General features: G+C 45.8%; 1 protein-coding gene across 1 annotated transcript in view; it reads right to left on the reverse strand.

Annotated features, from left to right (window-relative positions):
* Positions 1 to 13591, reverse strand: part of LOC132450768 (transcription factor Maf-like) — a 61215-nt gene extending 47624 nt beyond the window's left edge. The window contains exons 1-2 of the mRNA XM_060042868.1: positions 13196 to 13591; positions 10841 to 11026 (exon numbers count right to left, since the gene is read on the reverse strand). Of these exons, the coding sequence (XP_059898851.1) occupies positions 10841 to 11011 (171 nt within the window). The 5' untranslated portion in view covers positions 11012 to 11026; positions 13196 to 13591. The remainder of the gene's footprint in view (positions 1 to 10840; positions 11027 to 13195) is intronic.
* Between the last annotated feature and the right edge of the window lie 1692 nt (positions 13592 to 15283).

The following is a 15283-nucleotide window of genomic DNA, read 5'->3' on the forward strand; positions in this document are numbered from 1 at the left end:
AGTGTGCTGACCCACATACACGCAGCACGCCACCCTTTGATAATGTATTTTTTTATGCCGCTCTATTATCTCTTTGAAGAAACAATGGTGCCGCACAGCCCAGCTCAGCACGACTCCTCCCCTGCCGCGCTTTTTTCTTTCTTAGCTTCAATAAGACCTACAGTGTCTTGCCATCTAGTCCGGTAATCAGCTTCTATCTTTATCAGCGGTGCTAATGAGCGAGCAGCCGTCACAGCCTAACTGCTACGGATAATAGGGGCGGCGGTGCCGTCTAACAAGGTGTGAATGATGTAGATGTATGTACGGCTGCGGCGACGTGACCGAGGCGTTACTTCTCGTTATCACAGCAGAGGTGGTGTTCTGCCCTAATGGCACCCCGTTGTGTACGCCAGCCGACTGTTAGCATTTAGCTCGCCGTCTAGAAGCGGAAGCAGAGGCACCACGCCAAGCATTGAAACCATACCATATGGTACGTGCAGGGTTATGGCGTTGGAAATACAAACCAACAGGAATCCTAATTATAATAATTGACTACGTTTTCTTGCTGTTTGGATTCTGGGACTATTATTCAGTCTGCTTTCTAAAAAAGGGTTGTTTTGTGAAAAAGGTTGACGGAACACTTGATGTCTTGCTGTTTCATGTGAATACAAATGATTGGGCCAGTTAAGTAAATCATACAAATAACAAGAAATGAAGCATGAAACAGCCAACTTGTACCTTACGTGTCAGAGAAAATGACTTATAGAATATATCATAATATCCTAAAATATGACGGCCAGTAAAAAGTCTCTCTCTGTGTAAACTGGCAGTTATGCAATTTTATCGTTACCGCCCTGGAAACTAGTCCGATTGAAGATTGTTTTTACGTTCAGCACCTGAGAAATATGAACGAACAGATGAATAAGTTGCACGCTTCACAGTTTCTGGGCTCTATTTCAGACGTTTTCCATGGAGATGAGTTTGCATAAAGCGGTGTGAAAGCACTCTCTCTCGCACCGTTCTTACTGCATCAACCGGCCTCATCAAGATGTTCAGCGAGATCGGCCGCCAAGTCTTATAAACACACGACAATATTGAGGGATGGAGGGCTTGATTGTACTCAATCGAACTGCATATCTGAATGGAAACAGATTGTCTCGATGTAAATATTTGAGCGTACGCGTCGAGAATAAGCACCACGGCATCTGTTGACGAAGAGGGAACAGAGCTGAGGTCAGCCTCTTGCGTGGGCGAACGCCAGCCCAGAGCTGCAGGGTGCCAACATTATGGCTGCTCATCAAAAACGTACACAAATCTTACGCAGGCCACTCAACATTTAGTACATGAAAATGTGTGTTAGCTAACAAACAACAGGTGTGTTCTTACACTACCTTCAGCTCATAGCAGCTTGTAAACGCCTTCACATTCTGGCTCTGAGCATGATTGCAGGCTAAGTCTGATGTCAATATCTAGGTTCCTTTGTTTGCAAGATATTTCCAATAGCTAAGTGTGCAGACGACACAATATCAGAAGGAATACTGTAATTAATGAGGTTGGGTGGGTCAGGGTAGGGGTATTGGCTCTCAAATGTTCACCCGATGTAGAGGATTACTATAATGCTGGGAAGAAAATGGTAATGTGCAGCAAATCAAAACAAGTCGTTAATCAATATCATTCCTCTTGAAGCAGAGAGAAGAGTTATATACATATATATAGAAAATCAGAGTTGTATACTACAATAGTTGTATGACCTTTAAATCCAGCGTGATCAGCTAAATCACGAGGTACTACATCCGTCCCAAATGAGACTGTTTAACATATTTCCTCAGTGTGACATTCAACCTTCTTCCTTTAGGTGGGATGATGAAAAAGGAATGTGCTGCTAGCGGCTAGAGGCACACGACGCTGGGAACTGCTTGGGAGCGACTGTCCTCCAGTGTTTTTTGACCTTTCTGTTGACTGCTCAGTCATCACAACGTGAGATCTCCGCAGCGGCATGCCAAGTCAGATGCAAGTGACCTAGCGTGCAGGCCACACACACACACACACACACAGGCATGCACGCACAAACTTATATGCACACACATTAACACACATTAACAAACACACACACACACAAGCCTGCCAAGGCTCAGAGCCGAGTGCCAACTGCTCAACAACCCAGGAAAACGCAACTACAGTAAACACAAGTGTGGATTACGAGCTGTCAGAAGCAACCAGCTCGCTGGATCGTGTGGACAGTGCAGGATGTGGTTGGAGGGTGGTGTGGACTTTGCAGGGTGTTGGCGTGGGGGTGGTGTGGAAAGTGCAGGGTCTGCAGAGGGGGGGGTCGGGGGGTGGTGTTGACAAGGCTGCAGAGGGGGGGTGGTGTTGACAAGGCTGCAGAGGGGGGGTGGTGTGGACGGTGCAGGGTGTGTAGGGGGTGGTGTGGACGGTGCAGGGTGTGTAGGGGGTGGTGTGGACGGTGCAGGGTGTGTGGGGGGTGGTGTGGACGGTGCAGGGTGTGTAGGGGGTGGTGTGGACGGTGCAGGGTGTGTAGGGGGTGGTGTGGACGGTGCAGGGTGTGTAGGGGGTGGTGTGGACGGTGCAGGGTGTGTAGGGGGTGGTGTGGACGGTGCAGGGTGTGTAGGGGGTGTGTGGACGGTGTAGGGGGTGGTGTGGACGGTGCAGGGTGTGTAGGGGGTGGTGTGGACGGTGCAGGGTGTGTAGGGGGTGGTGTGGACGGTGCAGGGTGTGTGGGGGGTGGTGTGGACGGTGCAGGGTGTGTAGGGGGTGGTGTGGACGGTGCAGGGTGTGGTGTGGACGGTGCAGGGTGTGTAGGAGCCGGCAGGTGATCCCATCAAAGCAAAGTGTCACCGGCGGCGTGAGTCACCGCCGAGCCACACACTCCCGTGAGTCCTGATCCCCTGTAACCCGCTCTCAGCGGGCAGGCCGGCCCGGTAAGGCGAGCTGACAGCCAGGCTGTTCAGAGGGCAGACCTCGCCCACGTCTGGACGGAGGCTATGTGTACTGAAGGTGGCTCCGGCCCCGGCTGCCATCGCTCTCCATTAGGGAGGGTGGAAAACCGTGAGGGGAGACGCAGGCCCCTGCAGCTGAGAGCCACCTTTTGCCTGAAACGCTGCGCAGAAATATAGGAGGGATAAATATGTTGTGACAGCGGCTAACAAGGTCTGCAGTGGTCCGCTGGCAGTCTGCGAGTGTGTTTGTGTGTGCGTGAGCAAGGGCATGAGTGTGTGTGTGTGTGTGTGTGTGTGTGTGTTCACCTGTTTATGCATGTGCATCTCAATCAAATTGACAATGTGCCTGTTTTGATTTGCCTATGATATTCTTAGAGGGAGCAAAGTAAAGTAATGTGGACCAATGACAGAGTAGGCAAATGAAAGAGAGGAGGAGACCAGAAAGAGGCAACTCGAAGAAGTACCGTTGGCATGCTTGATCCTCCCATTGCCTTTTATATGACAAAACGAAGATGTGCACTAAAATAGCAACCGGGAACGGAAATAATCTGTCTACAAATACCAGGGTAATTATTTATCACAGTTTGCCTCAATGACATTTAAACACCTACAATTAGAATTGCTTGACAAAAAAGTTGCCAAAAATGTAGTGCTTGAATATAACGGGTGAGTGCACAACCATTTAGAACAAACGCTTAAATTAACAATAATTTTTTTAACTGGCATGAGGTTTAAAGATATGATTTGATTCAAAGATACGGTACACTGCACACAGAAACCATTATATTACTGTAGATATCCATTACAGATCTCGACTGTCCCAAAAAAAATGGAGTGAAGGCTTTCTAAAAGTAATTTGCCCTTTTGCCATGCCGTTAATCTGTTTATCCGTCCTTAATACAGATCATGGCCCAAGGCGTGATCACGATCAGTAAACCATACACTAACCCCAATACCCCCAGCTCTGTGCAAGGCAAGCATGGTCCGTCCCGGTCAGTCCACTGCAACACATTCTGGGACGAGGAGTGAATGAACGCATGGAACAGCACAGGCGCAATGAAATCATTACGGCAAAATGTGACCCTGCCAGAAAAAAGCCATTATGTAAAACAAGGGCTTTATGCTTCCTATTTTAATTCGTTTTTTACAAATGTGTTAATCTTCTGTTTGTTTGCTCAATCTGCTGCTGGTAAAATATGAACCCAAAAAAAATAACGTGGAATAAAATTGAAGATGGTATGACTGTGAAAGAGACATCTCCCTGGCATTGTCATCCAAATAGCTTTTGACTCATTTTTGCGTCTCAGCGAACTGCAAAGCCACCGGCTACAAATATATTTTCTTTTACGGAAAATAGTCTGGCACCGTGGAAGAGAACATTTCATGCTGTCAAAGGATAGAGATATCTTGGTGGATCTGAGACTGGTAAACTCCCCATTCTGGGTCATTTAACTCCACTGCACGGCTGGATGGAGAATCCTTGTTAAATATCTCTCATTTACACAAAAGAAGACCTTTTGATGCCCTTGCTGTTCCTTCGACATAATGAAAGGAAATCGTTTGGTTATCATTCAGTGCTCAAGGCCATCGTAGGCATTAGTCTAATACTTCTCTTTTACTCTTTAATACCAGCCCGAGCTGTTAGGTATGCTAGAAATAGCAGACACGCTCATCCTCTGAGCAAGACAGTGTAATTTGCAATGATATATGCATATTAGCATCATTTAAGCATTGTGATGTCGGCATGATCCAGCATGCAGTCGGATTGATTATCCTGTGCCTTGGTGGAAGTCTATGGCGGGTGGGGGGGGGGGGGGGGGGTGGGAGGCCTTAGGTGGGAGTATGCAGCTGATTAACCCCTCACCCTCCAGGATGAAGACCCCTGGCCTCAAGCCCCCATCCCACGCCCCCTGCCCCCCACCATTCATATCCATACGTGGAGGAGGGCCGTGGGATCGACGGCGCCGAGGCTAGTTAGAGCTGAGGCAGCAGCGAGGATGGATGCTACTTCAAAGCCAGAGTGTGGGTGGACAAGGAAGCCAAAGGTAATTATTCTGGCCTGTTAGCTATCAGAGAGGTAATCTCTCTCTCTGTGTGTGTGTGTGTGTGTGTGTGTGTGTGTGTGTGTGTGTGTGTGTGTGTGTGTGTGTGTGTGTGTGTGTGTGTGTGTGTGTGTGTGTGTGTGTGTGTGTGTGTGTGTGTGTGTGTGTGTGTGTGTGTGTGTGTGTGTGTGTGTTGTTCCATAGGAGTGAGGTATCTGTGTGAAGCTGTGGATGGAGGGGTTTTGGAGCGGCTCTTACGTTGCCCAGGTCTTCCACTCCAGCCACTCCGGATGGTAAAGTCATGTATGTCATCCCCAAGCGCACCCATTTTACAAACGGGGAACATATATTGTGGGAAAATGTGCATGAAACGATGTGACAGTGGCACCCTGCACAACGAAAGAAGAAATGATTAATGTTACCCGTTCACAGCTGTGATAATGAAAAAAAAGAAGCTGAGCCCAATGATCCATTAATATTCTGACTAGCAACCCAGATTTGGAGTGGATTACTTTTATTAGCATACAAGCGTTTACCATGTTCATGGTTTTAGAATGGACAGTAATTAATGAAAAATACATCTAGAAAATTCCCGGAAATCATTTTGACGTGAAACAACGGAATAGAGTTAAAAATAAATTGTATAATCTTTGAAATGTTACCTTCACTTGTACCAGGCTTATCGGCTTCATACAATAACAGGATGTTCTTGCCGCACTAATTGCAGAACACCGTTTCAGAGTGGAGGTTGAATCCCCAAATGCGACAAAAAAGCCCTTCATTGTAATCTCTAATAAAACTTCTCAAACGGGAAAGAAACGTCTTCTTCCGCAAGTATAGGCAATAATAGTCAGCCGACAATAATAGCCGTCCGTTTCATTTTTAACATCAGTTTTATTCTGGCGTCTGCATTTGTGGTTTTTTTACATTTGCATTTTTTCTCAACTTTGCGTTTGAGTTGAGGCTGAAGTTGTGTAATGGCTTTTGTGTTTATGTTTTCCAACCATGTGCTTTTGTTTGTTTTTTTTGATCTGAAAAGCGTTGTGGATATGCAGTTCCATCGACGCCTTTCACCCACCATAAGAAGACTCCTCCTGACGGAAGACAAATTTCCCGACAAGGTGGAGGCCATCTGCTTTTTATAATTATTACAGCCAACATGATGGAGAACCCAGGGCAAGCATTTGCAGAAGTCATTAGGCCCAGTCTCTCCTAAAAACATCTGGACAGAGATGTTGCATGAGGTCAGCAAAGTTACACGCTCAGCAACTTCACTTCACACACACACACACACGACTACATCACCGTGCAAGCACGCAGATCTCACTCAGATTCAGTTTAAGTCTGCCAAACAATTTCCAAATCCATCTGAAAAACTCAAGTCACTTCCAAAAGGCTAATTGAAAAGAATGCAAGGCATTTTCATTTATAGACGTAAAAGCTAGCCCCTATTTTGCTGCAATCTAGGTTTCCGTCTGTATAAATCAAATACAACACAGACATGATCCCTGGTGTAAGGATTAAGCTCAGATGCAATGCTTAATAGCTTATGGATTAACTCTTAATAGGCCAAGGAATACAACACCACCTTTCTCGAAACATGGACAGTCGTGGAGATGCGTGCAAGAAGCTATGCAGTCCTAAAGCCATTAGCTAACTCGTGCCCTCACGTAAGCACAAACCAAACACATCCTTAAAATAGAGGACAGTGATTAAACAAAGTGCTCAGATCAGCATTATTACTCCTAAGGTGAGCAATGAGACTTCTTGCATACCTCTATCTTCTTCGGGCTTCCGCTGCCGTTAATGAGTTCGAGGCCAACGGTCCGCCATGACACCAATTAGAGAAATATTTCTCAAATCAGCATTTACAGGCCAGTGGGTGTCAACGATCTGCTAGATTTCTGCATAGTCAATCATGGCTCAATAATGAGCTCGGCCTATTGCGGCGTGGGCGCAGGGTGGATCTGAAAGTGAATCCCTGGGGGTGATGGGGCTGGAGTGCAGGTACTTCAATTAGTGGTGGAGAGCTATTGATGGAAAACACCGGTCAGGGTGAGGGCCAGGGGCCAAGGGGAGCCTAACATATAAACTCAAGGTCGAATCGTAAAGGGACGTTCCACCAGCACAGCACCATTTTTTTAATAAGTCAGTGTTACTCAGTGTTATTCACTAGGATAGTGTTATCCTAGTGTATGAACCTTTCAAATTGTTTCCAAAAAAAAAAAAAGGTCTGAATAAACTACAGATGTTACTTTTATAATATTGTCAATTCACTACAACGTCCATGGTGCATTGCGCAGGAAGTGAGCCGCAAGCGGGACATTACAGGGACTTGTTTGCATCCTAGCGAAGGAGTATTCCAAGAGGCAGATATAAGCTTGAGTACTTTTGTTTACTTGTTGAGTTTCGTATTTATATTTCTCAACCTGTGGACTATGTGGATAACATCACGATGTGTTATGGTCCCATGCTCGGTTTAAGTTGCTAGAGCGGCTGTCAGCACATTTCAAATGTAACTATTCCCAACATATTACATTAAAGTATATTCACTTCTGTTATTGCATTTAGATTCCAATAAAGTTTGGGATCAATACACAATTGTATTTGCATTGCTAGTTGTCTGCCTTATCCCTGCACGTATCAAGAAAGTCTCCTGAGAAAATACCTACTGCCACGTCCCTCTTCCCCATCACCTTTACCGCACACACACTCATTGGTTTAACCTGTTGCACATTGATTGCTCAAAAACAAGTGTGCAGCCTCACTCAGCCCTAGAGGCAGCTTGAAGCAAACTTCTGTGCTGCATGCATATAAGTATCTCTACTTAATTCTTCAACAAAGATATCGGAAGTTTACACTTGAACTCTGCACTTGAATTTAAAATAGTGGTTTAGAATTGGTAATACTTCTTTCATAATGACAGCCATCAAACTATTTGCTAATATTTCATTACATGGAATAAATGAGGGCCGATAAGTAGCAGCACTCTGTGAGCGCTGTTTCATGTTTGCCTGCCGCCATCTCCGCTGTAAAATTTACTCTTAAGTGTATTCTGGCTCAAAGAAAATCAGTCATTCTATCCACTTAGTCCGACTTGGCTGAGGTTACAGACCTCACTTGATTCTTAGATTGGTATTCATTTAGCAGCCATTGTTCTTGTGTAGCACTTCAGGCTGACAACAACAGGGAAGCTGAATCTCATTGAGCTAAACTCCAAGATGATTGTCCTGGGTGACCTAGCTGGGCGTGAAGGGCACTGAGAAAGCGCTTGCAGTCTTCTTTTTTTATTAGAGGCACGAGTCCATTTTCGACACATAACAGAGGGATTATCAAATTTGGACCATTTGATACGACTTGATTAAGGCCCTCAAGAAATATAGCTGTTGACATACAAGTAAAAATACTAAATTCATAAGTTCACAGATTCTTTGGTTATAATTCAGAAGTAGAACAATATAAAGTTGCCAACTGAAAACGAATTTGCTGATATTGCCATAATTCCTGCCAGGGATCATTAAACTAGAACGTACAATCTGTTCTCTATGTGTCTTAAGAACCCTAAATTCCTTGCCGAACTTAGTCATCATATCATCAAAAATATCTTATGTGAAATATAGTCCAAAAGCATCAAAAATAAATAAACCAATAGTTTTTACCTCATGTTGCACTCTCCCTCTCTCCATCTCTGTGTATTAGAGACTAGTCACTTCAGTTTTATTTTCTACATTTGCCCAGCATACACATGGCTCCTTAAGGGTTCAACTGGAGCAAATGGGTGTTAAGTGATCTTCTTCAAGTGCACCATAGTTATTAAGGAACCTAGAAAGAACCTAGACCAGTATCTTAAAGTGGTCTAATCTTATCTTAAAGTTCTCTATCTTTAAAAGGATTACACCACCAGACTCCACTTACTGTGGTGAGAAACATTTTAATTTCCGTCTCCTAAATTCAGCCATCAGAAAAGTAAAATACAATAAACAAAGTTGGGTGCGATCTCTGTGGTCGGGTTCAAGCGTCTTGGTTACTCTGGTTCATATGGCTGACCCCTAGCCCCCCCCCCACCACCACACCGTACAGCGAGATAGCCAGGAGTCTATGTGTTCCTTCTCTCCCAGTATGATAGATAGCTAATAAACAGGCGGACGGCCCAGGGGCGGCCAACCTTTTAACAAGGGGTATTACATTGGGTCGCTTCCAGCAATGACAGTCTGATGAATAAACTCTCTAAACAAATCGATAACGCACCGGCCCACGTAGCCCGCCCCGTGCGCCGCCAGCTGTCCAGCTGAGCCAAGGCTCCGTTCTGTGGATATAGTACCAGAGGTGTCGTTGCCGCTGTCCTCTGCTGAATTGAGCGAACCAAATGCGCATTTATAAACACACACATACACATTCAAGTAAACGTATTCACTTCTGCACACGCAAAAACCATGGTCTTGTATTTTAAATCCAATGGCCCAAATCATCTTTTATAGCCTGTTCTCCTGTCAGATAGTACAACATAACACATAATTAGAAAGATAACGTTTGAGTAAGTATGGACATCTAAATTAAGCTTAATATCTATTCAAGTCAGGATTTGCATGTGCAGACTCGCTTGCATGAAACACAAGGCCAGGTCAGAGCTAACCGGTAATGGTTTCCTTTTCATCCCTTTATAGGTAGTGTTTGCTGTAGCATTAATCCCTACCCGGGCTCTGCTGGGACACCTATATACGGCCTCTCCTAGGATACCTCTCAAGCTCTAACCCAACAGGCATGACTGACGTATTGGAGATGGACGAGTGCTAGAGAGGAGGGCTGTAGAGGGCAGGCGTGTTTGAGAGTCACAAACATACGAGCAACAGCATGCACAGGCTCACAGAGTGAGCAACAGCATTCACAGAGTGCCGGTCGCTGGCATCTATGAGCACCATTTGAAATGCACAGCTCCCAACTGTGCTCCCGACAACCGTGCATTTGCATCTATAACTGTTGTCCGTGCAACATAACAGAGCGCCAGATTCCCCTTCTGGATTAATGATCAAAGACCTGCCGCTGTTTTTACATGGGTCCATTCAGTGACGAGAAAGGATGTAAGGACAACAGTTGAATGACACTCAAAACATCTGTTGCCATCAAGCCAAAGCAACACGCCCTTTACTAAGGGCAAATATGCTGAGTGAGAATCCTTACTAGAACCAGAAAGAATCTCGATTTAAACAGCAGTGTTCGCATAGGCTGTTGAACCGCTGTCGAAGACAGCTGCGTACCCTATTTCCACAGGGTACGCTACAGTCACTGCTATGTGTGGGGTGTTTCAGGAAGGCAGGAGTGGTCTACTTTCACCTCGTCGGTATTGAAGCCTTACCTTGGGCTGTCACGCAAACACGCATAATCCCTCACAAGTCTTGCTTCCAACTGATTCATCCTGAAATAAAGACAGCGGGACGCTCTCAAATCAAAGTTTGACTATTCCGACTGAGCACTCTGGGCACACTGCGGCGAGAGAAGCCCAATGCGGCCCTTTCCTCCAGCCAGTTTGGAAGTGTGAACACACCAGTTTTTTCAGTTGTTTTATGTACATCAGGAACTTAAGGCTTTTGGTGATACACCAAGGAAAAATAAGAAAAGTGTTAAAGTACAAATGTTAAAAGTATTTTTGCTCTGGAAATCACGAGACGCATCAGGATCAGGCATTGGGATGGCATCAGGATGTCGACGCAGCGTGGAGACACACACACACACACACACACACACACACACACACACACAACCCCTTCAGATGCATAGGGGTCTGCTATAGGGAACACCACACATAGCACTCACACACACCTGTGGACCCATGGGGGACATGCAGCGACGAGCAGCCGGTCTTACTTTCATCTCGTCTCTCTGGCTGGCTGGAGTGTCCTCGCTGTGGCTGTCGGCGGAGGCCCCGGTGTCCCCGTGTCCCTCCTCACACTCACGCCGCTGATTGGCCCCCGGCGGGGGAGAGGCGGCGGCGGGGGGGAGCGGCTCGAGATGCTGAACATCGCTCTGCACTTCCATCTTCCTCAGCACTGCCTGCAGAGGAGGAGCGGCGAGGGTCAGGGAAGGAGGAAGGACAGGGAGAGCGCTTAAAGGAGGAGCGTTTTGTGAGGATGGATGCAGGTGTAGTCATTATGGTGTTGTTCTTTTAAATTGTCACATGGACAAACAAACATCAAGCTCACTGCCACGCATGTACTCAAAGGCGCATATATGCAAAAATATGCCCAGATGCAATAAAAAAAGAAATGCGAAGAAAAATATGGCTTATTGCTTTGTAGTCTACATATAAAGACAATACACAGCGGGATGGCACAGGATCAAGGGCCCGTTAGTAAAATAAAGTTTGTGCCTTGTCAAAGAAAAGACAGCCCTGCTAATATTACCATATTGAGGGATTCAGAGAAGTCGTAGCTGTTATTGTACTGTGAATTGTTTTGTGTAGACAGAAGGATGGTTGACGAGCAGGTGCTTCCTGTGATACTGTTTGACAGTGCCGTTAACAAGCCCGTCAAACCATTGGGCTGCTTATGACTTAATTGAACTGGTACTGTGGTACTACGAGGCTAGGATTCTGGAGAGAAGGATTTATATAGGGGTCCAACGGTACAGCCTTTGGACCACAAGTATCTGCAAGCTCATGTTTTATTTACTCTGGCATATGAGGAATGGTCCCCTTCCTATTCAAACAGATTTCTCAACTGGGCCAATCACAACTGCTCATCTATTATGGAGCGGGATTAATATGATGACTGTACACAGGGGCGTGCTCCTGGAGGGCCATCAAGGCTTTTTTTCGCTAACGAACTAGATCCCTTCTAGCCTGGCACCGCCCACCTTCCTACCTACTGCCGCTCAATTTTCATTTCACTTCAGTACAAATGAAATGAGTACGATGGCCTGGTAGGACCAGGCTAGATCCCTGCCACGCTTGTGGCCCACACTTCGTAGCTCTGATTGGCAGCAGCATACGTCTATCCAATGTTTCCAGAGGCCTTTTGGTCTGCGCCCATTGATCACGCCCCTTGGAACTAGTAAAGGAACTGAGAGGTTCCAGACAAATTGCGATTTGCTAATTGGTCTAGCGATTTCAGGCCCACATTGGTGTGTGGAATTAAATTTTGGACAGTCACATGGGAAGAAGGGCAACAGAGACAGAGAGATAAAGGGAGAATAAGACCAGACTACATTGCCAATTTTTTTTAACAAATGCCTATTACGGCGCTCTCCCTTTAGCAATAGGCTGTGATTAGGATGTTTTTTCCTAAGACAGTTCTCAAATGGTTTCTTGAATCTGTGCAGACAGAGGAAGACTTTAGAGTTTAGATTTAGGACAGTTAATCCGGTAAAGATGCATGTCAACAGAGCTTTGCTTGTTTAACCGTTAAAAGATGAATTTGCATCATACTGCAGAAGAACACCCTGATGGAAGAACATGTACAGAGCACCCAATGATAAAAGTGGCTGTCTGAAGCTAGAACAGGGGGAGGGTTTTGGACTTGATTCATAAGTATTGATGACCGCATTCTAAGGTCATCAATAAGTTATGAGGTCGATTGCCTCTTCACTCAAGTGAAATGAGCAATTTAATAAATGCATGCCCCAAGGACCTATTGCAAAGCATCCCTATGCTTTGGAATATTAAACAGGCTTGTAAACAGCAGTAGCCTACACTCAACAGAGCCTGTTACCGATGCAGCACAGCCACATAATTAGTGACAGCCAAAGTGACAGCTCACAAGTTAGCAATTGTTTTCCCAGGACGTCATCATCTGCAATAGGATCCATGCATTTTTTTTTGTTACGGTGAAAACACTTCAGCCAGATCATGCACAAATAAAAACAAAGGTCAGCAAAGGTGAACTGGGTTAATAGGTGAAGGGTTGATAAATAAATATTTCGAGGTCGCTTGTGATTTCCCCTGTATGCATTCACTGGCTTGCATTGCATCATATTGAGCCTTGGATGCTTATGCAAATGCATTTACATGTGGACCTCTTTGTGAATTGCCTACATCCAAACAAATTAAATTGAAATGTACCGTTGTAGTTTCCAATAAAAACTCAACGAGTTGCGTTTGTGACAATTGCACGAATTTCCCACCTGCAATTTGCTGGCAATATTATTTGAGCACGATATATTTGCTTCAACAGCGAATTACGACAGCTTTCGAACACAGCAAGACTGTATATAATTGCAAAATACCTCTCACTTCTTCTCTCCTCTTTATGTCAGAAGCATATCAACATACGGTAGTGAACTTGCTTTACATCTCGCTGGTGTTGAACCGCCGCCGGGAAGCTAAAGCCGTCGGGATGAAGGCAAGCAACCAGTTAGTTTAGTTATCAGTTAACAACGTGAGAGAAGTTATTCCATCCAAACTAGCCGTGGCGTCAGCAAAGACCGTTTAACCATCAGTCATCATCGCGGACTACTCGTCGTAGGACCCAGCCAGCCACACAAACTGCTGTTATCGCGGCGGGCGTGTCCCCGCGAGCTTTCACAAATCCCTCTCCCGCCCGGTGGTTCGACCGAGCTCTTGTCAAAAGCCTCCGGTTCCCATGGAGCTCGAGCATGGAGGAGGTGTCCAACCGCTTCCTGTAGAACAGGTGACATCAAATGAAGTAGCGTAGGTGAATGAGGAGTTGGATGATTCCCGGTGATAATGTGGTGTTCCGTATGTGGTGTTCCTTATATATAAATATTATATTAAATATTCAGAATAATTAAATAATATAGATAGATGACAGAAAAGTAAGTGTGTGCAATAACATAGCCTATTGTATATATTATATCCCTTAGTTTACACATGTTTAGGCTATTTAGAAAATATATAACATGTATGCTATATGTTTGTTTTGGTTTGATCGTTTTTTACAAAAGTGCATTAATACATTAGTTAAGAGTTAGCTTGTATTCATCAATCGGTTGAAAAGAAAACAGCTTGCAACACCCTGCCCCTTGCCTTGCAGACCCCGCAAACAGCTGTGCCGTAGCAGCTAATGAAAGCAGTGAATTTCACATTAGCCACAAGATGGCAACATATACGGCTGTTGAAAAGGTCCTCTGTAACTCCAGGCTCCTAAAAGTAAAAGGCTGCCGATTTTAGTATTTTGAGAGTCATTTATAAAAATGCTGCCATGCCGTCATTTATAAAATGTCAAATACTAAAGTCCTTCATCAAAAGTCGCCAGGCTATTTGTGCATTCATTAATCAATCATTGTTCACAACAGCATGAAATCTATAGAGTCGACTTTGAAAGAGTCCATTCTTGATGTCATCACGTCCATTCTAGGAATCGATTCTAAAAATAAATGAAATTGGAGTTGACTAATGCGAGGGTCTCGACTACAAACTGTGAAATCAAATACATTTTTGTGAGTTTTCAGGTTGTGTATTTTTATTTAAATGCCTATCTGTACCAATCTTTGTTTGAGTATTTTGGTCTGATCCATTTATCATATCAAATCGATTACACAAATTACATTACACGGAATCAGAGACGAATCGATCCCAAAATAATCTGGAATCATCCATCCCTGTCTCCCTCATGCCGGACTTCCTGTCTCCCTCCCTGTCTTCCTGTCTCCCTGCCCGTCTTCCTGTCTCCCTCCCTGTCTTCCTGCCTCCCTCTCTTTCTGCGTGCCTCCCTCCCTGCAGGCCTCCCTGTCTCCCTCCCCGTCATCCTCCCCCCCTCCCCGTCTTTCTGTCACCCTCCCTGTCTCCCTGCCTCCCTCCCTGCTGGCACCCCTCCCTGTCTGCCTTCTTTCCTCCCTCTCTGCCCAGCTCAGGGACTCCCTCCCTCCTTCCCTCCCGGTCTTCCTACATCCCTCTCTGCCGGCTCCTGGTCTTCGTGCCTCCCTCCCTTCCTTCCGGTCTTCCTGCCTCCCTCCCTCTGCCCCGTCTTCCTTCCTCCCCTCTTCCCTCCATCCCAGTCTTCCAGCCTCCCTCCCCGCCCGGCTCAAACCGGAGGAGCCATGGTGATGCGCCGTGTATTTCCAAGCAGAAGGGAATTCACCCAAATGGAACAACTGCTCCAACAGGCGGTCCCTCGTCTGTGTCGAGACGCCCAGACTGGCGTTTGCCAACAGACAGGCAGACAAACCGGCAGACCAGCAGGTGGACGGGCAGGCGACTACTGTACAGGCCATGCTAGGCAGGAGGAAGGCCCCATGTGGTCGCCGGTTTCGTGCTTCTGGGCAGCCAGGCCTCTTGTGTTTAACCCAACAGAGACGCACTGGCCCAGGCATCGCGTCCCCCTTCCCCGGCCGGCACGGGCAGATGTTTCCATG

This window comes from Gadus macrocephalus, chromosome 22 (assembly GCF_031168955.1).
Source record: "Gadus macrocephalus chromosome 22, ASM3116895v1".
NCBI classification, from domain to species: Eukaryota; Metazoa; Chordata; class Actinopteri; order Gadiformes; family Gadidae; genus Gadus; species Gadus macrocephalus.